Source organism: Peromyscus maniculatus, chromosome 1 (assembly GCF_049852395.1).
Source record: "Peromyscus maniculatus bairdii isolate BWxNUB_F1_BW_parent chromosome 1, HU_Pman_BW_mat_3.1, whole genome shotgun sequence".
Classification (NCBI taxonomy): domain Eukaryota; kingdom Metazoa; phylum Chordata; class Mammalia; order Rodentia; family Cricetidae; genus Peromyscus; species Peromyscus maniculatus.
Genome location: NC_134852.1, coordinates 28,075,105 through 28,098,016, shown reverse-complemented (window position 1 = coordinate 28,098,016; position 22,912 = coordinate 28,075,105). Strand labels below are relative to the sequence as shown.

The window sequence follows — 22,912 nt, the reverse complement described above, 5'->3', positions numbered from 1 at the left end:
AGCTTTCAGGTGAGTTGTTAAGTCACTTCTATGAGACCTACATAATTCCTTTATGAAGGTATTTAGTGCTATGAACTTTTCCCCTACCACTACTTTCATTGTGTCCCACAACTTTGGGTATGTTGTGCATTTATTTTTATTGAATTCTAGGAAGTCTTTAATTTCAACCTTTATTGTTCCTTGACTCAGTGATAATTCAGTAGAGAATTGTTCAGTTTCCATGCGTTTTGTAAGATTTCTGTTGTTTGAAATCTAGTTTAATCCATGGTGGTTTGATAATATGCAGGGGGTTGTTTCAATTTTCTTGTATCTGTTATGACTTGCTTTGGGGACCAAGTATATGATCAGTTTTGGAGAAGGTTTGCTGAAGTGCTGAGAGAGTCTTTTGTGTTTGGGTGAAATGTTCAGTATATGTCTCTTAGGTCTGTTTGTGTCATAACTTCTGTTATTACCCTTATTTGACTGTTTAGTCTCTGTATGGACAATGTATCCTTTGGTGAGAGTGAGAAGTTGAAGTCTCCCACTATTAATGTGTGAAAGTCTGAAGTGCGATTTAAGCTTTTAGTAATGTTTCTTTTACAAATGTGCATGGCCTTGTATTTGAGGCATAAATGATCAGAATTGAGACTTCATCTTGATGGATTTTTCCTGTGAGGAATATGATATGTCCTTCTTCATCTCTTTTGACTAATTTTGCTTTGAAGTCTAATTTGTTAGATATTAGAATAGCTGTATCAGCTTGTTTCTAAGCCATTTGATTGTAAAATCTTTTCCCAACCCTTTACTCTGAGGTAATGTTTGTCTTTTAATTTGAGATGTGTTTCTTGTATGCTTCAGAGGATGGATCCTGTTTTCATATCCATTCTGTTAGCCTGTGTCTTTTTTATAGGAGAATTGAGTCCATTGATACTAAGATATATTAATGACCAGTGATTGTTAATTCCTGTTATTTTGTTATTGGTGGTAGTAGTATGTGTTTGTGTATGTGTGTGTGTGAGAGAGAGAGTGACTCTCTCTCTCTCTCTCTCTCTCTCTCTCTCTGTATGTGTGTGTGTGTGTGTGTGTGTGTGTGTGTGTGTGTGTGTGTGTGTGTTTCCTTTATTTGGATTTTGCTGGTGTGAGATTATCTATCATTTATGTTTTTATGAGTGGAGTTAACTTCCTTGGGTTGGAGTTGTCCTTTTAGTACCCTTGTTGGACTGGAATTATGGATATATATTCTTTAAATTTGATTTTTTTAGGAAATATCTTGTTTTCTCCATCTATGGTGATTGAAAGTTTTGTTGAGTGTAGTAGTCTGTACTGGTATCCATAGTCCCTTAGAGTCTGCAAAACATATGTCCAGGCCCTTCTGGCTTTCAAAGACTCTGTTGAGTGTTGGGCGTAATTCTCAAAGGTTTGTCCTCATGTGTTACTTGGCCTTTTCCCCTTGTAACTTTTAATATTCTTAGTTATGTATGTTTATTATTTTGATCATTATGTGACTCAATGACTTTCTTTGCTGGTCAAATGTATTTGATTTTCCTAAGGTTATGGTACCTTATGTCCTTATGGTACATATATTTTATTTAAATTAGGAATTTTTTCTTTTAATTAGGAATTTTTTTCTTTTACGATTTTGTTAAACATTATTTTTAGATTTTTGATATGAGATTTTCCCCTCTTATTTCTATTATTCTTGGGTTTGGTCTTTTCATAGTATCCCAGATTTCATGGATGTTTTCTTGGATTTAACCTTTTATGACCAATGAAGCTATTTCTTCTGTCATATCTGCAATGCCTGAAATTCTCTCTTCCATCTCTTGAATTCTGTTGATGATGCTTGCTTCTGTAGTTCTTGTTCACTTACCCAAATTTTCCAATTCCATAATTCCCTCAGTTTTTGTTTTCTTTATTGCTTCTATTTCAATTTTCAGACCTTAAATAATTTCCTTTGCTTGTTTGTTTGTTTGTCTTTTCTTAGTTTATTGATATTCTTTATGGAATTCATTACTTCTGCCAGTTTTTTGCTTGTCGTTGCCTTGATTTTTCCCCTTCCTTTCTTGCCTTGATTTTTTAAAGGGAGTTCTTCATTTCCTCCTTAAGGACCACTAACATCTTCACAAAGTTGTTTTTTAAGGTAATTATATTGTCATTTGGCAACATTGGGATATTCAGGTCTTGCTGTCTCATGATAGCTGCAATCTCTTGTTGCCATATTGCCCTGTCTGTTGTTGACTATATTCTTATACTGGTATTTTGGTTTCTGGGTTTGAGATGATTAAGTCTAGGACCTAATTTCTGAGTTTGTCTTTATAGGATTTGGATATTGTTCCTTTGTTTTTATTTGCTTTTCAGTCTTCTAGTCTATGTGGCCTGGATTCCTGGTCACTGGCATTACCTAGTTCAGAGGTCTAGTTCAGAGCCTCTGTCCAAGTTGAGAGATGGTCTTCTGGTATTTAGCTTGGTCCTTGGTGCAGTAGAAGGTTTGCGTTCTTCTGACTGATGTGGCTTATACCTGGTCAGAAGAAGTCAGCCAGGATTGAGGATAGGGCCCAAGAGCAGGACAGTTGGAGTGCTAGAAAAGCTTGGGCTGTGGTACAGGCCTTTGGGAACAGAATCTAGGGAGTGGAGCAGTTCAGCTGTCAAGCAAGTCACTTATAAGTTCTTCTGACTGTGTGGTCTGTGCCTCAAGACTGTTTGCTGTCCAGAAGACTTTAGGCTGTATCTAGGTGACAGTTAATGTTAATTAGAACATGGTTTCAAACTGTTAATTTCTCCTCCTTCATAGAGGGAATCCACTGGAAGTTCTCCATCCTACAAGTGAGTGTCTGTCTCTCTTTGCTACAGTCATCACAAGTGCTGGTGTCCACTCAGAGCCAGGGTAGAGCTCAGGAACATCTACCCTGAGTGTCACTTTTTCAACTTCCCAGATCATGAGCTCAGGAACACCGTGATATCCACCATAGACATTGTGAAGAGATAAGTAAACAGCATCATAAAAACATAAGTTTCATCTGACTCAGGACAGGCCTCCCAGGCACATTCACTTGTCTCTTCTAGCTCCATTGGAATCAGAGCAGAAGCCACTTGCCAGCTGAGACAAGACAGGATCTGGGAGCTTTTGGGGTAAGGAACATTGGCATGGTTCAGAGTTTTGGGTTATTCTTCTGAGTCATGATGATCATGAAAGCAAAACATGAGTTATTGACAGAAAAATCTACTTCACCTTAGTTAAAGTCTCTGCCTGGGAAGTTCCTCTCTCTTGGGAGGACATCTACAGTATGCTTTCTGATATCAGTGTAGGGTCACCCAAGAAAATAAAAGATACAAGGAGAGGAGAAAGAATTGTAGCAGGAATCTCATGGGAGGATTGGGATTTGTTTGTGCCCAGGACACAAGCTGAGAATTAATTTTCACATCAATCCATAAAACCGAGGCTTCACTCCAAAGCTCAATGATGTCATTTCAGAAATCCACTTCCCAAAACCTGTAATTTTCTTCACTTTGGTGTTATTGATGCCAATGGCTGAGTTCTGGACAAGGGAGATATACGATCTTCAATTATTAGTAGTGATTTTGAAAATAAAGTACTCTTGGCAAGATATCTGGGGCTCCCTATTAAGAAGACAAGAGTACTGTGAATGTTGGTGAGAGGCAACAGGGCAGAAGATGTTGAAGTTTGATCCTGGATACAAATGAATACATGTGAGGAATATGATCAGGTCATCTGACAAATCTGGAGCAAACAGAATAAAGCATCATGTGATGTCAGCAGAGGGAAGGGAAAATCCTGTTCTATAGAAGGCTATCATGTCTCTGGTATGACCTTATTTAAGCAGTTCCCACCCAGAGCTGGGGTGCAAATTAGTAGAAGGGTACTCATGTAGCCTGCAAGATACATGATATATCTCCAGCATAACACACAAAATGGCCCCACTGTACACTGTACAATGCACTGAGCCAAGTCTGAGATGTCTCCCATCTACATCACCCTGAACCTTTCTAAGTAGGAGAAGTCCCTCCAGCCCATTCTAGCTCAATGCTGGGCCATGCTGCATCTGTTAGGGATAGGCCAGAATTCACAGATCAGCCAAGGTGTCTATGAGGTGGGTCTGTGTCATGAACCCAATAGGGACCAAGTGTCCTCACTCTAGATATTTGCATTTAGGTAGTTGTAGCCATGAGGAAACAGAAAAATACTCACAGGCAATGTTCAGGTGGAATGTGTCTCTTTGGGTGGCACTCATTCAGTTCCCCATTTTATACTTACAGAGTCCATTGTCAGTTGTGACATTCATTAAAGTGAGAGTCCAGTTTCCTCTGGCAGATTCAGACTTTCACCTTCTGTGAGACTTTGATCATTTTTCCTCCCCAAGTAGGTTGCATCTTGACTCTCATGTAATACTTTAAGGTTAAAATCCTTAACCTCTATAGGGTTAAAGATGTTGCTTGTGGTCATTGCTTTGGGCAGCAGTGTTGTTCAGAAAACAGAGAGAATATGTCCCTCTGTGTGACCTCTGACTCTCACACAGGCTTTTTTTCGATGGATGTTGGTCTTTCTAGCATTCACTCTCAATCCTTGTCCTTAGAGAAACATGCAGAAGATGAATCTGAGGCAGAAGCATGGAAAATTAAGTGTTCAGAGATGGTTGATATCCTGTGCTGTGTGGAAAAACAGTCTTTGCTATGTGTGAGCTGAGCTGCAGGGCTTGACGATACAGACCTAGGATTTGGAGTTGTGATGGTTGTCTCTCCTGGACCTTACTGACTAATGTCTGCCTTACACCACAGACAGCTGTGTCCCTTTATCTGTACTGATACCCACTGGTGAACCTGTTCTAGTGCCCTCCAAGGCAATGATTTTCAAGGAAATCCTATAGGTAGGACAGTATAAGGCTTCCCACTGAGCTTCCCCGAGAAGTGTTACAGACTGTCCTCTGTCCTTAGAGAAATCTCAAACATGAGACTAGGAGTGTACCTGTCATTCACGTAAATGATCAGGCTGGACCATAACATTGACTAATATTCCCAGGTGTTTGGTGGTCACTGAGAAGAGGCACAGGTCTGCAAAAGAAAAATGAGTCTCAGAAGGATCTTGGAAAGGGACAGATAAGGGGTACATGTGAGGTTGAAGCAAAACCATTGTCTTGGCCTGTCATGCTCTGTCTTTCACTGGAAAGGACCATAAAGAGATAATTCCTGGGGCTAGAGAGATGGCTCAGTGGTTCAGAGTACTGACTGCTCTCCTGGAGGACCCGGGTTCAATTCCCAGCACCCACATGGCAGTTCACAACTGTCTATAATTCCCGTTCCAGGGGACCCAATACCATGGCCAAACACCAATGCACATAAAATAAAAATAAATAATAAAAAAGAGATATTTCCTGAAATATAGGGTGCTGTTTTCTTCCTCCCTCCCTCCCTCCCTCCCTTCTCTTTCTTTCTTTCTTTCTTTCTTTCTTTCTTTCTTTCTTTCTTTCTTTCTTTCTTTCTTTCTTTCTTTCTTTCTTTTTCTTTCTTCCTTCCTTCCTTCCTTCCTTTCTTCCTTTCTCTCTCTCTCTCTCTCTCTCTCTCTCTCTCTCTCTCTCTCTCTCTCCTTCCCTCACTCTCTTTCTTTCTTTCTCTCTCTCTCTCCTTCCCTCCCTCCCTCTCTTTCTTTCTTTCTGCTTTTCTTTCTTTCTCCCTTTTTTCTTCCTTCTTCTCTGTTTGTCTGTTTCTCTTTGGTGTGTTTGGTTATTTTTACCACATGTATTTCTAGGAGCCACAAATATGTCTGGTGCCCACAGAAGCCAGAAGGGGCCATTGGATCCCCTGGGAAAGGGTTTACCAATTGTTTATGATCTGCCATGGGTGTCCTGGGAAAAAAATCAATCCTTTACAAGAGTGATCATTGTTTTTAATCACTGCACCATCTTTCCAGTACTCCCAGGTGATATTTGTAGTGGCAAATAATGCTGTAGAAGGTAGAGGTGTGTTTGGCAGAACTAGGTTAGAGATTTTGGACTTTAACATTTTCCATATGAGACCATTGTTATTCATACCCTAGATCTAAGATGAATCCATTAAAAGATTACTTTTCTAAGGAGTACAATGAGGTATGGTGGGAGACAGATGCTAAAATTGTTTGAAATAGTTACTTTCTGGACAGAGAGACCTATGTGGTAGATGCAGGATTTGTTGGAAGGGAGAAAGTAAAGCCTTGTCTTTTGCCTTTCTGGAGTAGTGGCAGCAGGATTCCAGAAAGCCATGATTTCCTGTCCAGCAGGTGGGTTGCAGAGTCCTGGAATTTCTCACCAATTATCCTAAGGCAGGTTGTTTACTTCTAGAGTCAAATCTAACTGTTCATTTTGTTTCACTTCCTGGAATAGACATCCCACCACCTGCTGAGGAGTGAGATTAACATCTTTGAAAAACAGCTCCTCTCCCTCCACAAAAACTTTAGAAGATCTCCAGGGTGAAGACACTATATACAAGGTTGTACACAGAGAGCTTTCCTATCACTCATTACCTGTGTGAGGCAGGTCTACACACTGGGGTTTCTGTGTCTCAGTTTCCCAATGGTAGCACCCATGGTGAATGAATGTTGCCATGGTGATAAACTAGCCTCAAATTAAACAAAGCCCTGACACTGGGACAGGACAGCTGTCCATATCAGCACCATCTGTTACTCCTTGCCTGCAGGAGAGAATTCACTAGATTTAATCTCTAAGGACATGCCATCATCAGGAGGATGTATGTCCTCCCCACCCCTTGGAGACCCTGGCTGTCTTGTGAAGTCTCATAATCCCATCAGAACCACTGGATAATGGCCTAGGCAACAGTGCAGCTTGAGTGTCTATGCTGAGACTCAGAAGGAGATACCCAGTTGACTATTGGGTGCCCAGGGGTGTGTGGAATTCCATAAAGATGGAGTTAGGTGAGCTTGTGATTCCTCTTTACACACGTGCTGGTAACTGAACTCGGGTCCTCTGGAACAGCAACAAGTGCTATTAAAAACAATATTTTCCCAAGCCCCTCTTTCTCATTCTCTTCCTTGTTCTCTTTATGGAACTAGTCAACCCTTGAATTCACTTTCTAAATGCCTGTCTGCCTTCCAGTCCATTGTAAATAGGGCTTTGATAGGACACAACATCTCTGCTGTTTTGGAATGCTCCACTGCCTAGAAAAAGCTGAGACATTTGTGGATGAATGAATAAATAAATGGATGGATGGATGGATGGATGGATGGATGGATGGATGGATGGATAGATGGATGATTATACAAGGTCACTGACTTTTGAAGGCATCTCATGTTGATAGATAACAAAATAGGGTAATACCACAGCGTGACTTATAGTTTACACTTATTTATTTTATGTATGTGTATGAGAGAGAGAATATGTGTGTGTTTACTCATGCACACATCAGCTATTGTATTTATAAGGAGGATAGAAGACAGGAGGGAATTGGTTCTTCCCTTCTACAAAATTGAATCTGGGGATTGAACTCAGCATGACAGGCTTGGAAGCAAGTGTCTTTACCCACTGATCCATTTTGGTGGCTACCCTGCTCCTATATTTTTTAGAAGAAAACCCTGGCTGGGTGTTGGTGGCACGTGCCTTTAATCCCAGCACTCGGGAGGCAGAGGCAGGCGGATCTCTGTGAGTTCGAGGCCAGCCTGGGCTACCAAGTGAGCTCCAGGAAAGGTGCAAAGCTACACAGAAAAAGCCTGTCTCGAAAAAACCAAAAAAAAAAAAAAAGAAGAAGAAGAAGAAGAAAACCCTGTCATAGATGGGAACATCAATCTTCAGAAAATCATTTCCAATGTTAATGAACTTTGATTAGAAAACAATCTTTCATCTCCTCCCCTTAGTGCTTCAGTTCAGTGAGGGCTTTCTGCTACTGAGCATCTGTCCCTCTCCCTTCAGGCAGCAAGAACAAACCCTTAGTCCTGTCTCAAGCTCCTTTCTTAGAAGAATTCAGCCATAATCTGAGTTTCCATCCACTGACAAGGCATGGTCTCCACAACTTTGTGTCAGGACACAAACCTGCAGCTTTAGGCCATGTTCCCATAGCTTTAATCAGACCACATCTCCTACCGCTCACTCTAGAACAGAAAGTTTAGGTGCTCTCTGTGCTGTGACTTGTATATTTTTAGTTTACAATACCTGACTCCTTCGTGCTCCTTGTCACATACACTACACTGAACTAAACACATGGTGTGAAACTTCCCTCTGCCCCTCTAAAATTATAGATCACACCTTTCCTATATGATGGGGATTGGGAGAAGACTGCTCAATGATGTTGCTTGGAAGTGGAGAGTGCTCTCAGAAGAGGCTCCTTGGACTCCCTCCATGATCAGTCTCAAGGCAGCATTTTTTTCTCACACTCTCCATAGCTATTTCTTATTTTTGCTCCTTTTAAAGCTTTAACAAGTATTTTTAGAATTTGCTACATGCTTATTTTATTTAAACCATTTTCATTCCTTAGTCTCACCTTCTACCTCCTTCTGTGCCTTCCACTCTCTCTCTAATTCATGCCTCTTCTGTAATTATTATTATTATCATTATTATTACTATACACACATTTATATAAAATTTATGAACATATGAATACATTCTGCTTGGCCCATTTAGTGTTTCTCATGTGTATATGTGTTTATGATTGATCATTCTGCATGGATAATCTATCAGAGACTCATCTATGGAGAATACTGATTTTCCCTCTCAGAGTTAATTTATTACTGTAGCTCTTTACCTATGGGTGGAGCCCTAGGAGATTTTCTTATCCGTGATACCATGTAAGTTGGTGCTGTCATTGCTTAGGTCTTTTTCAGGCAGACATATGGTTGAGATTTCTTTGGTACAGCTCCTTTGTCATGTATAGAAGACACAGTCTCACAGTAGACATCCTGGTCCTCTGACTCTTATACTCTCTCCACCTCAACTTTTGAGAAGTTCCCTGAGCTCCAAACAAAGGGATTGTGGTACAGATAAATCACTGGGATTGGAATTCCTATGATATCTGTTGTTCTACACAGTTAAACTAATTGTGGAATTCTTTGCTGTTCTCCACCTTTGCAAATAGAGGTTTTGTTGATGACTATGGAACCTACACATGGCTGTAGGTATATGGATGTGTGCTTCAATTTATCTAGAAAAGATATTAGTTTAGGAAAGAGGGCATAGTATGTTATCCTCTAGCATCAATGACATTGATAGCCAATTATAGCTGTCTAAGATTGCTATACCAGAAATGATTTCCCTCCTATCAAGCAGAATTTAAATTTAAGTAGACAGTTGTCAGCTACCTATATATATCACTTTTGAAACTTTAGAGATATCTTCACATGCCATTTATTGCTGAAGTTTGTAGACATCACAACTGTGTAGAACTAATGATTGTTTCCTTTTGTTTTTAGCTTTCATAGAAACTTCAACTACTAGAAGATCTGTTTTTCAAGAAGAAGATATCTGGGCTAGATTCCTCAAAGCTTTCTGTCCTATAAGTACATGTTGTCTTCAATATTAAGGACATATCTTCAGATTCTTGGAGGCAACCCTGGGCAATAGCAATAGTCTATACTGTTTGGGGAATCTCTTGGAGTAGCCTGATCAATAATTTGAAAGGATGTTCCTCATCCCTGGTTCTGTGTTTCTATTGGTGGGGAGCATTCTCATCCCAAGTAGTACAACTTAATTTAAATACATATACTATATAATTTTAGGTATAATATAATAATGAGTCTCTCTAACTTTTCAAACATCTTTAATGTTATTTATCCCCCTTCTATACTTCTTCCTCTGTATTGCACTCATTCACACTCATGAGTCAAGAACCCCTCTTTGGCCATTCTCCCTTCATACCATCTGTAGAATGATCTTCCTAACTCCAGTGCATCTATTAACTTTCTGGCTTCCTCTGGCTTTCCTGGTTATAGGAATTACAAATGTGAAAGAATATATGGCTGTCTTTCTTGGTCTCAGTTACCTCAGTCATTATATTTTCTAGTTCCACTCATTTTCCTGCAAATTTTAAGCTTTCTTTTTTCTTACGGATGAATAATTCCACTGGGTATATGCACACATTGAAAAATAAACTACATAGTCATCCCAAAAGATGTAGGAAGATTTTGACAAAATCTAAAATGCCTTCATGGAAAATGCCGTGTTGAGAATAATGATGGGAAGAACACACATTAATAAAATAAGGGTTACACATGACAAAGCCACAGTCTTCATCATCCAAAGGAAGAAAAATCTTGACATAATCTCATTAAAACCAGGAATAGGGCGAGGCTGTTCACTATCTCCACTTGTTTTCAATATAGTGGTGGAAGCACTGGCTAGAAAAAATAAGACAATAGAAGGAAATGAAAGGTACACAAACAAGGAAAAGAAGTTAAACTATCCCTATAACATTATAGTATTCAGAAAAGAACACCGAATTCCACTAGCAAACTTCTAGGAGCAATCAACAATTCCTGCACAATGGCAGGATACAAAACCAACTTACAGACATGAGTGATTTCTCTCTCTACCGTGACAAGCAGACTTCGAAAAATATTGTCACAAAACTCCCATCCTCACTGACTTCAGAAAGACCAAGAATAAATATAACCAAGGAGAAATAAGACCTCTACCATGAGAACTTTAAATCTCTGAAGAAAAAGATTGAGGAAGGCAAGAAAAAAATTGGAAAAACAAGCCAAGTTAGTGGAGTGGTATAATTAATATTGTGAAAATAAATATTCTTAGCAGACAATTTGCAGACTCAATGTAATCCCAAACAAATTCTCTTTTTGTTTTTTATAATAATAGAAAAATTCCTAAATTTCATGTGGAACTGCAAAAGATCCAGGTAGTCAGTTATCCTGAGCAAAAAGAACAATGCTGGAGGAATTGCAATTACAGATTTCATAATATTACAGAAATAAAGTAATACAAACAGCATGGTACTGGCACAAAAACAGGCATATAAACTAATGGAACAAAACAGAAGACATCACACATGAGTGCACATAATTACATTCATCTGGTATTTGCAAGGATGCCAAATATGCACTGGAGAAGGAGCAGCATCTTCACCAAGTGCCAATGGGAACAGGGAATACCCACATGTAGAAGAATGAAATTGGACCAGTATTTATCACTCTGCACAAAAGTTGAATCCAAATGAATCATGGACCTAATGTGAAATATAAAATGCTGAAAGTGCTAGAAGAAAAAATCTGCAGAAAAAATCCTACATGATACCAGGTTAGGAAAGGCTTTTCTGAACAGGCTCCATTTGCCAGGAATTATGAAAACAACTGACAAGCTTCTATAAATTCAAGAAAATAATCAAGCATCTGAACAGAAAGCTCATAGAGTGCAAGAAATTATTTTCTAGTTATACATCTTACAGAAGAACAACATACAGAACATTTTTAAATAACTCAAAAAAAACAAAGATAAAAGAAATCAAGTGGAGCCTGTTGTGGTAGCACTCACCTTTCATCCTAGTACTGAGGAGGCAGAGACAGGAAGAACTCTGTGAATTTGAGGCTGGTCTGTACTACACAGTGATTTCCAGGAAAGGTGGGGCTATATAGAGATTTATTGCCTTCAAAATTAGAGAAAGAAAGACAAATAGGGAGAAAGAGAGAGGGGTAAAGAGAAGAAATAAGTTATAAAATGGGCTAGGGATCTGAACATAGAGTTCTCAAAAGAAAAAGAAAAATGACTAAAAACTATTTCCACAAGTGTTCATCATCATTAGCAATTAGGAAAATACAAACATTGAGATTTTACATTACCCCTGTAAGAATGGATAACAGCCTGCAACAAATGATGATGGGAATGTGGAGAAAGGGGAGCCCTCATTCACTGTTGGTTGGGTCCAAAGCGGAATAAAAACTTCAGAAATCAGTATGGAGAACTCTCCCAAAACCTGAAAACAATTACTATAGGACCCAGCTACACCATGTCTGGCATTTGATAAAAGGACTTGACATCCTACTCCACATATATATGCTCAGCCATGTTCATTGGTACTCTATTCACAATACCCAGAAAATGAAATTAAATTAAATGGCCTTCTCCCTTGAGCTCAAGACAAAATAAGGGGACTTTCCTCTGATATTGTTGGGGCACTCAGCTCCTCCTGAAACTGCCTGTCCTCTAATTGCATAATCTCCCCCTCTCTCTCTGAACTAGGCATTACCAAAAAGTATCACAAATTCTCCCTAGATTCACTCTTCGGTGTCTGGAGTCACAGTGAGCATAATGACTAGCCCTGCAATGCACTTGTGCCCAAGTATCTGGCCATTTCATATCATTTTATCCTGGTGTCCATTCCTCTTGTAGTCACAGATACAAGCTGTGGTCTCCTACTGTTCTCTAGGTGGCAACATAAGGACACAGAATCAACACTCAGAAAAATAAAATTATTTCATATATATATATATATATATACATATATATATATATATATATATATATATATATATATATATATATATATCACAATTTAAAAACCGATTCAACAATTGAAGGACATTTATCTACCCTATGTGTTTCTTGCATTGAGGGTGCAAACCCCAGTGTGAGGACACAATACACTGGAAGGAAGGTCAGGCACAGCCCAATACTTACAGTCCAGTGTATCATGTAGATTAAGCCATATCCAACAGCTGGATACCATTGAGAGTCATGCACTGCTTACATTGCATCATACATGATTTTTTTTCAATTTCTGAAATCTCTGTTTAAAGTTTGTAGTGTGTACAACCCTGTATCTTTCTCAGTGACATCCTGTAGCAATAGGGACCTGTTGGTGTACACCATTGTTCTACCACTGTGGGCAGGCCCTCGGGTGATGAAACTCATGGTTCTGCTGTATTCTATGATTTTAAAAATCTGGGTGCTATACAATGATTTGTACCAGGAAAAGGCTCACAGATCTGGCATCTTATGAACACAAGGTGAAGAATACTTTCCCTTTAGCAACATTCCACAGCACTGGTTATATCGTGAGTTGGACAGAAGTGAGAGGGTTACAACAAGAAGAAAGGGAGGCTAGGAGAAAACAGAAAATGTTATCACAAAGATCATTGTGTTTGGATGGAAAATGGCAACCTTCATTCTAAGCAGGTGGATGCAGCGCTCAGCCTAAAGATGCTGGTTTGGGTGTTTTGTCCCACCCGGTGGAAGTCAATGACATGATCTTTTTTCCCTCAGTGTCCCTAAATATTTCATTTCCTCTGCATGGAACTCTCTCCTGGGTTGTCTCCATGGCTTTCCCTTGTGGTGCTAAGTCAGACACTGTGCACACTCATGCACAATAAGGTTGAGATTTTGCCTCTTCTTTACACTTCTGCACAGACTCCATATCTTCATTCTCTGTCTCTTTTTCTCAGTTTCCTTTGTGATTACAGTCAATCCCTGACTTCACCTTCTAGATGCCATTGCTCCCGTGCTCTGCAGTCCTCAGGTCTAGGGTACGATAGAAGCCAGAAAATGTCTGATATTCTTGGTAGGCTTGGGTCTTAGGTCTTAGAAAAGACTTAGATACTAGCATGGTTTGACTTATGTCAATTTCACACAAGCTAGAGTTGATTTGAAAGAGGAGGTCTCAGTTGAAAATGTCAACAACATGTTGGCCTGTGGGCCAGATTATAGTAAAATATTTTAAATTGAGAGGTGAGTATCCGGGTCTAACCTGGACCCCATCCAAATTGATGTGGGAGGGTCCAGCACACTGCAAGCAGTTCCATTCGTATCAAAAGGACTCCTGGATATTATAAGAAATGAGGCTAAGCAAGTAATGAAGAGCAAACCAATAAGTATCACTTTGCCGTGGTCTCTGCAACAGTTCCTAGAATTCATTTATGTAACTATGTTTGGAGAAAATGAAAACCCAAGTTTGACATAGATATCAAAAAACAATTGTTCCCTCTTAGCTCACAGAGACATTATTATTCTAGCCATGGCAAAATGCTCCCTAAGGTCACTAATAATTGAGCCTAGGACAGAGGAGGATGGCCAAGACTTCCTGGTGCTCACTCTTCATTAGGATGCCATGGTTTCCTCCATCACCCATGTCTGATACCTATAGGATCTTTCTTAGTGAAATGTGCATTGACATCTCCAGGAGACTGGATGAAGTCTGACATTTTAGGCTGTGTATCTTTGCTTCAAGCTCTGCAGGGAGAGTCAGATGATGGAGTATGATCTATGAATGTTCATCTCCACCATGTGTATCCTACAGAACTAACCTTATTGGAAGACTCTGTTCCTGGAAAAGACTCAGACACAAGTGGCTAACAGGAAGAAAGGAGGAATGTGTCTCCATGGATTTATCTTCATAGTCCCTAGGTTTGGACCTTATGACAATATTTATATTTAAGGGTGAAATAAATGATTTTACATTTACTTATGTAAATATTTCTTTGTATTTGTGAAGTCTGGTACCTGTGTAGAGGCACATGTTTCAGGGTGTCCATGTGTAGGTACATGCCACAGTACCTATGTGGAAGGCAGAGTATTGCCTGCAGAAGTTGTTCTCTCAATCTACTGTGTGGGAGCTGAGTTTTGGCTTCAGGTGGTTATCTCTTCACACACTGAAAAGTCTCACTAGCCCTCCCCTGTTTGTTTTCTATTCAGAGAGTCATGCTGTCAAAAATGGGAACAGCTGACTTCAGAAAATTTCAGCCAATGTAATTCACTGTGAATATGGAGTGTTTGAGCCTTTTCTCTTACCATAATCACCCGATGTCTTCTACCTTCTGAAACATAACTGCAAATAGAAAGCTTGAGTCTCCTTTCAAGATCCTATCTTCTTTAAGAGACTCCATCCTGCTTCTGAGTTCCCCTCCCCACATAGTCAGAGAGTGGGTATAGTTACCTGTCAGCAGAAGCCCCTGCCAGGGAGTACACATCTTGCAGAGAAACACAGAGGACTCCCCCATCAATCTTCTATTTGCTGTCCTTTCTCTGAGGAGAAGAGCATCAGCTCCAACACAGATCTCAGGCTCTACTGTTCTCCCTCCTTCTGGACTGAGATTATTCTCAGACAGGGGCACTTCCCAGAATCCAATGGGCACTAGTGATTGGTGGCGTTTGAGACCAAGGAATTGCTCAATCCCTTCCACTGTGAGTGCTGCCTGGAATACCTCTCAATTTACCTTTATATTTCTCCTCCAAGCAACACGTTGAGCAACAAGGCTGATAAGCATCCCCATGCCCTCCGAGATGAATGGCTCATCCCAGGGCTGACGCCTGCTGTGTCCTTGCCTTGGGTCTGTCAGCACCAAAGAGGGGGCCTCCATTATGCCTATGTGTCCTTGTGACACAGAGACCCGGCTGAACACCCAGTCCACCCTGTGTTCTCAATGCTCTGGTAAAGTAGGAAGGTGACAGAAATGTCTCTGAGTGTTAGAAAGAGACCAGCTGAGTGATTACTGCTGATGCAGATCAATCCTTTATCACGAATGTCACCAGTCAAATTAATGAACCAGAAGAGAGGCCCAGGAGCAGCTGGTTATGTGAGGAATTTCATGTGCCCAGTGCTGGGGAAGAGGTGACTTGTGGTGTGTCCTTAAAAGGACTGTGGACTCCATTTTCAAGGCAAAAATTCTAGCATTTTGTTTTGGGTGTTCACATGTCCTCTTTGATTCCCCTGGATCACATTTGCCCCTTTCTGGATAATTCCCTGATGGTAATCTTGTCTTCCCCAATGAAAGATGCCAGAAGGAAGGAAATCTTCATGGTCCCCACACAGAAAGGTGTTCTCAGACAAAGGAGAGAGCCAGTCGGTCAGAGCAGGGTCTAGGGAGGGAGCTCAAGGTTAGTCAGGGCAGAGATGGAAAGCAGTCTGCTAGGTCATGCTTCAAGGAAACAATATTTGGGTCATTGGGCATGTGCCCTGATATCTCCCCCTGGAGATCACTGAGAGAACTGCAATCTCATGTCTAGGGCTGCAGCAAGCATTGTCAAGAAACCAAATGTGAGCTTCCCTGACATGTTCAGCACAGGTGGGATGCAGGGCTTGTCATACTGATCACTGTGCTCTTCAGGACTCCTAATTCCTTCTACTGCAGGATGGGTCCAGACAGGGCTTTAGATTTGTCCTGGAAGCACTGAACTAAAGTGGGAAATATTGTGAATCCAGAGGAAGGGCATTCTCAGGAGGAGCCTTGTACTCAGCAAACTTCAGAGGAAAGTCCTAGGACATTTCTCTTGAGATTAAAAGGACAGGAAACAACTGGGCATGGAAGTGAATGTCATTAATTCCAGCACTCAGGAGGCAGAGGCACTTGGATATCTTAGTTACAGGCCAGCCTCATCTACAGATCAAGTTCCAGGACAGCCTGGAGAAATTCTGTCTGGTAAAAACAAAAGAAAAGGAGAGGAAACTAATGTAGGGGACTGCACATGGCACTTTCTGACCAATCACTGCTGTCGAAATCCTAACTTCTGTTTGCCCAGAGGGTGCTGAAGAGCTTTGCTCTAGAGTACAAATCACAATGATTCAAACAGACTATCTTCCTTATACACTGTTCTATGTTTCTTTCTCTTGCTATGATAAAAACACCCTGAAAAAGAGAAGTTTAGGGGAGAGAGTAGAGTCCTTTTCCCTACTGGGGCTGTGTTTTATTGTAGCTCTGAAGGAAGTGAAGGCAGAAAGCATGAGGTTTTCTGGCTCATTCTCAGGCTCACACTCTGGCTCAGACTTACCTAGTTTCTTATACAACCGAGGACCATCTTGCATAGGAATAATGCTGCCCAAAGTGTTCTGGGCACTGCTTTATCAGTTCAGACAATCACTCACAGAAATGTGCAGCCTGACTTGGTTGATTGAGACTCCATTTTCTTTGTTGTTGTTTTGGTTGCTTGTTTATTTATTTTTGCATCCTGACCACAGCTTTCTCCCTCTTCCCTAAGCCCATCCAATCCCATTCCATTGATCCACCTGTCTGTTTTTGTGCCAATATGGTTTTTATTACTATAGCTCTATCAAGAAACTATAGGGAATTTAACTCTTATAAATGGGTGCTGTATAAAAACTTGGTTTTCTTTTTTTTGGTTTTTCAAGACAGGGTTTCTCTGTGTAGCTTTGCGCCTTTCCTGGAACTCACTTTGGAGACCAGGCTGGCTCTGCCTCCCGAGTGCTGGGATTAAAGAATGGTTTTCTTTCTATTGGTTGAAGGTGTTTCATTTCAAGGAGACTTCATACAATGTATCCTTATGAGGGGAGGACTCAATGTGTTTGATTAACCTTTTAACAACATTGTACTTGGTGGTGTTAAATGCATTTTCTCTCTGAACTGTTGTGAATTTAATTGGCCATTCTGTGTATTCACAGCAGACATTATTATGGGAATTACAGTGGAGCATTCCAATCCATGTCTTTTTAGAGAGTTGAATACAGCTTTTGCCCCTTGTATGCTGCCCCAAAACATACATATGGGGGATTTAAATATCTGAAAACGAGCAATGCTATTCTGCTTTGGGATGTTTGATAGATAAACACAGGACATAGTATTTCAGTAAAGTGATTAACACCTGTAATTTATGTGAGAATTCAATGCAAATGTATAATGCTTCAAACTGACTCAACTACCCCAGTGGCTAAGCTGTAGTTTCATTTATATTTACCTGAAAATAACATAGGATGTTGTAAAAAAAGTCAGAAATATCTGAGATTACTGTTAGACTTCAATATGCCCTTTGGATATGATATATCATATAATATTGGAAATATATTAGATTTACAAATTCCTTCAGAATTAATAAGACAAATTTTAATTGTCCTTCAGGTTTTGTTATAACATACTATTAATCTCTCTTTTTTAGTAGAAAAGACTTTATTTTTTATTGAATTTCTTCATCTAATTTATATCCCAACTGCAGTTCAACATATGAAAATCTATCAATGAGAACCACCATATAAAAAACTGAAAGAAAAATATTATACAATCATCTCATTAGATGCTGAAAAGGCTTTTGACAAAATCCAACACCCCTTCATGATAAAGGTTATGGAGAGGTTAGCGATACAAGGAACATACCTAAACATAATAAAAGCAGTTTACAGCAAGCTGACAGCCAGCATCAAATTAAATGGGCAGAAATTCAAAGTGATTCCACTAAAATCAGGAACAAGAAAATGCTGTCTACTCTTTCCATGTCTATTCATTATAGTCCTCAAAGTTGTAGCTAGAGCAATAAGTCAACCAAAGAAGATCAAGGGGATACAAATTGGAAAGGATTTCCCTATTTGTAGACAATATGATAATATACATAAATGACCCCAAAATTCTACCAGGGAACTCCTAAAGCTGATAAACACCTTCAGTAATGTGGCCAGACATAAGATTAACTCAAAAAATCAGTAGCCCACATATGTACAAATGTTAAACCAGCCAAAAAGGAACCCAGAGAAATGTTGCCCTTTTCAATACCTATAAACAATATAAAATATCTTGGGATAACTCTAACCAAACAAGTGAAAGTACTGTATGACAAGAACTTTAAGGTTTTGAAGAAAGAAATTGAAGAAGATATAAGAAATGGAAAGATCTCCCATGCTCTTGGATGGGTAGGGTCAACATAATAAAAATGACAATCTTCCCAAAAGCAATCTATAGATCGAGTGCAATCGCCATCAAAATTCCCATACATTTTTTCTCAGATCTTGAAAGAACAACACTCAAATTCATATGGAAAAACAGAAACCCAGGATAGCTAAATAATCATGTAAAATAAAGCAACTTCTGGAGACATCACCATCCCTAACTTCAAGCTCTACTATAAAGGTACAATAAAAATAATAGCTTGGTATTAGCATAAAAACTGACACATGGACAAATGGAATTGAATTGAAGACCCTGATATTAACCCACACACCTATGAACACCTTATTTTTGACAAAGAAGCCAAAACTGAAGAACAGAAAAAAGAAAGCATTGTCAACAAATAATGCTGTCATAACTGGATGTCAACATATAGAAGACTGTAAATAGATCAATATCTAATCATTATGCACAAAACTCAAGTCCAACTGGATCAAAGACTTCAGCATAAATCCAGTGATACTGAACATGATAGAAGAGAAAATGGGAAGTAACCTTGAATGCATTGGCACAGGAGAACATTTCCTAAATATAACGCTAGTAGCACAGACACCGAGAACAACAATCAATAAATGGGACCTCCTAAAACTGTAAAGCTTCCACAGAGCAAAGGACACATTGGATAAGACAAAAATCAGGCAACAAAATGAGAATATATCTTCCCCTATCTTTCATCTGACAGAGGGCTTATCTCCAAAATATATAAAGAACTCAAGAAACTAGACATCAAAATAACAAATAACCTAACTGAAAAATAGGATACAGACCTAAACAGAGAATTCTCAACAGAAGAATCTCAAATGGCCAAAAGACAGTTAAAGCATTGCTCAATATCCTTAGTCATCAGGGAAATGCAAATCTAAACAACTCTGACATACCATCATATACCTGTCAGAATGGCTAAGATCTAAAACACTGAGGCCAGCTGATGTTGAAGAGGATTTGGAGTGAGGGGAACACTCCTCCACTGCTGGTCAGAGTGAAAACTTATACAGCCACTTTGGAAATCAGTATAATGATTTTTCAGAAAATTGGGAATCAGTCTACCTCAAGAACAAGCATTACCACTTTTAGGCATATACCCAAAGCATGCTCAATCATACCACATGGACACCTGCTCAACTATGTTCATAGCAGCATTATTCATAATAGCCAGAACCTGGAAACAATCTAGATGTCTCTCAACCTAAGAATGGAAAAAGAAAATGTGGCACATTTACACAATGGAGTATTACTCAGCTGTAAAAAAATGACATCATGAATTTTTCAGACAAATTGATGGAACTAGAACAAATCACTTGAGTGAGGTAACCCTGACCCAGAAAGACAACATGGTATATACTCACTTGTAAGTAGATATTAGATGTAAACCAAGGACAACCAGGCTACAATTCCCAATCCCAGAGAAGCCTGGTTAGAAAGAGGACCCTAAGTGAGACATATATGGATGACACTGGGAAGGGGAAATAGATGTTATCTCCTGGGTAAACAGGAAGCAGGTGGTGGTAGAACAGAGGTTATGGGGTATGAGAACAGGTGGGAACAGGGTAGTCAAGTTGAGGGAGGAACAGAGTGGGAGAGCAATGAAAGAGTTATCTTGATAGAGGGGGCTATTATGGGGTTAGGGATCAAACTGGTGCTAGGGAAATTCCCAGGCATCAACATGGGTGACCCCAGCTAAGACTCCAAGAAATAGGGAAGAGCATGCTTGAACTGGCCTTCCCTTGAAATCAGATTGGTGAATACCCTAACTGTCATCATAGAACCTTCATCCAGTAACTTATGGAAGCTGATATAGAGATCTACAGCCAATAACCAGGCAGAGCTCTGGAAGTACAGTTGAAGAGAGAGGGGAGGGATTATATGAGCAAGAGGGGTCAAGATCATGATGGGGAATTCCACAGTGACAGCTGACCCAAGCTCATAGGAACTCATGGACCCTAGACCAACAGCTGGAGAGTCTGCATGAGACTGAACTAGGCCTTCTGCATGTGAGTGACAGTTGTGTAGCTTGATGCATTTGAGGGGCCCCTGGCAGTGGTCCCAGGATCTACCCCTCATGCATGAGCTGTCTTTTTGGAGTCCATTCTCTATGGTGGAATGCCTTGCTCAGCCTTCATGCAGGCAGGAAGGGTTTGTTCCTGCCTCAACATAGTATGCCAGGCTTTGTTGACTCCTCATGAGAGGTCTTACCCTTTTGGAGGTGGATGAAGTAGTGGGCTGGGAAAGAGGTGAGGGGGAGCAGGAGTAGGGGCAGGAGGGGAACTGTGGTTGATATGTAAAATGAATAAAATTTTTATTAAAATATCCTGATATCGTTGTTTTTAATACCCAAGTAATACTCCATTGTGTAAATGTGCAATATTTTCTTTTTTCATTATTTTGTTGAGGATCATTTAGGTTGTTTCCTGGTTTAGGCGATCATGAATAGTGCTGCTATAAAGACACTTGAGCAAGTGTCCTTGTGATGTGATTGAGAATCCTTTGGGTGTATTCCCTAAAGCAGTATAGCTAGGTATTGTGGTAGATTAATTCCCAATTTTCTGAGAAACTGCCATATTGATGTCCAAGGGACTGTACAAGTGTAGAGTCTCACCAGCAGTGGAGGAATGGTACCTTACTCTACAACCTCACTAGCATTTTCTGTCACTTGTATATTGATCTTAGTCATTCTGATATGTGTAAGATGGAATCTCAGAATAATTTTGATTTACATTTCACTGATGGCTAAGGATGTTGAACATTTCTTTAAATGTGTCTTGGCCACTTGAATTCTCTGTTTAGATCCTGAATAGAACACTACTATCACAGTCACTGAGATCAAAAATTAATTAATGGGACTTCTGTAAACTGACAAGCTTGTTGAAGGCAGAGGACATCATAGTCAAAGAGTGCTTCTGGGAAAACAGAATTTTGACATGTTTAAGAATGAACTTAGATCAATTCATGTCACCCTGCATGAAATCTGATTCCAAATGGGTCATGGACATCAATATGAAATATGAAATGAATGCTGAAAGTACTAGGAGAAAAAATAGGCATTGTCTTACATGATGCAAGTGTAAGAAAGGACTTCTGAACAGGACTCCATTTTCACAGGAAATAAGGAAAAAATTGGCATGTGGACTTCATAGAAATAAAAGGCTTCTATACATTAAAGAAGATAATCCAGCAAGTGAAAAGCGAGTCCATAGAGTGGGAGAAAATTTTTTTCAGTTATACATCTTACAGGTTGGAAGTGTGGCCTAATGATTCTTTGAATTTCCACAGTGTCTGTTTTGATGTCCCCTTTTCATTTCTGATATTGTTAATTTGGATATTCTATCTCTGCCTTTAGTTAGTTTGGACAAGGGCTTGTCAATCTTGTCTATTTTCTCAAAGAACAAACTGTTTGTTTCATTGATTTTTATATTGTCTTCTTTGATTCAATTTTAATTGATGTTAGCCCTCAGTAGAGAATTGTTCAATTGCCATGAGTTTGTAAGCTTTTTGTTGTTGAAATCTAGCTTTTAACCCTTGGTGGTCTGATAATATGCGGGAGGTTGTATCAATTTTCTTGTATCTGTTGAGGCTTGCTTTGGAGACCAAGTATATGGTCAATTTTGGAGAAGGTTCTTTGAGGTACTGAGAGAATGTTTATTCTTTACTGTGTAGGTGAAATGTCCATTAGTTATTGCGTAGGTCCATTTGCATCATAACATGTTAGTTCCCTTATTTCTGTTAAGTTTCTGTCTGGCAGACCTGTCCATTAATGAGACTCTGGTGTTGAACTCTCACACTATTAATGTGTGATGTTTGAAGGGTGACTTAAGCCTTTAGTAATTTTTCTTTTTACATATGTGGATGCCTCTATATTTGGGGCATAAATGTTGAGAATTGAAACTTCATCTTGATGGATTTTTCCTTTGATAAATAAGAAGTGTCCTTCCACATCTCTTTTGATTAATTTTAATTTGAAATCTATTTTGTATCTATTAGGATAGCTACACCAACTTGATTCTTAGGTCTATTTGATTCCAAAATCTTCCCCACCCTTCCCTCTGAGGTACTGTCTGTCTTCAAGGTTGAGGTATGTTTCTTGTATGCATCAGAAGGATGAGTCCTGTTTTGGGATCCATTCTGTTAACCTGTGTCTTTTTATATACAAATAAGTCCACTGATTTTAAGAGATATTAATAAGCAGTGATTGTTACTTCATGTTATTTTGTTATTTGTGGTAATATGAGTTTGTATGTGTATGAGTGTGTTTGTGTGTGTGTCTATGTGTTTCTCTTCTTAGGTTTTACTACTGTGAGATTATCTATCATTTATGTATTGTGACTGTAGTTAACTTTC

General features: G+C 39.5%; 2 protein-coding genes across 2 annotated transcripts in view; both read right to left on the bottom strand.

Moving 5' to 3' along the window:
* LOC143272904 (pregnancy-specific glycoprotein 22-like) overlaps positions 1-14,896 on the bottom strand; it is a 196,679-nt gene extending 181,783 nt beyond the window's left edge. The window contains exon 1 of the mRNA XM_076569810.1: positions 14,848-14,896. Coding sequence (XP_076425925.1) covers positions 14,848-14,881 — 34 coding nt within the window. The 5' untranslated portion in view covers positions 14,882-14,896. The remainder of the gene's footprint in view (positions 1-14,847) is intronic.
* Positions 1-22,912, bottom strand: part of LOC143273031 (pregnancy-specific glycoprotein 22-like) — a 168,924-nt gene that overhangs the window by 41,538 nt on the left and 104,474 nt on the right. The gene's annotated exons all lie outside the window — the stretch shown is intronic.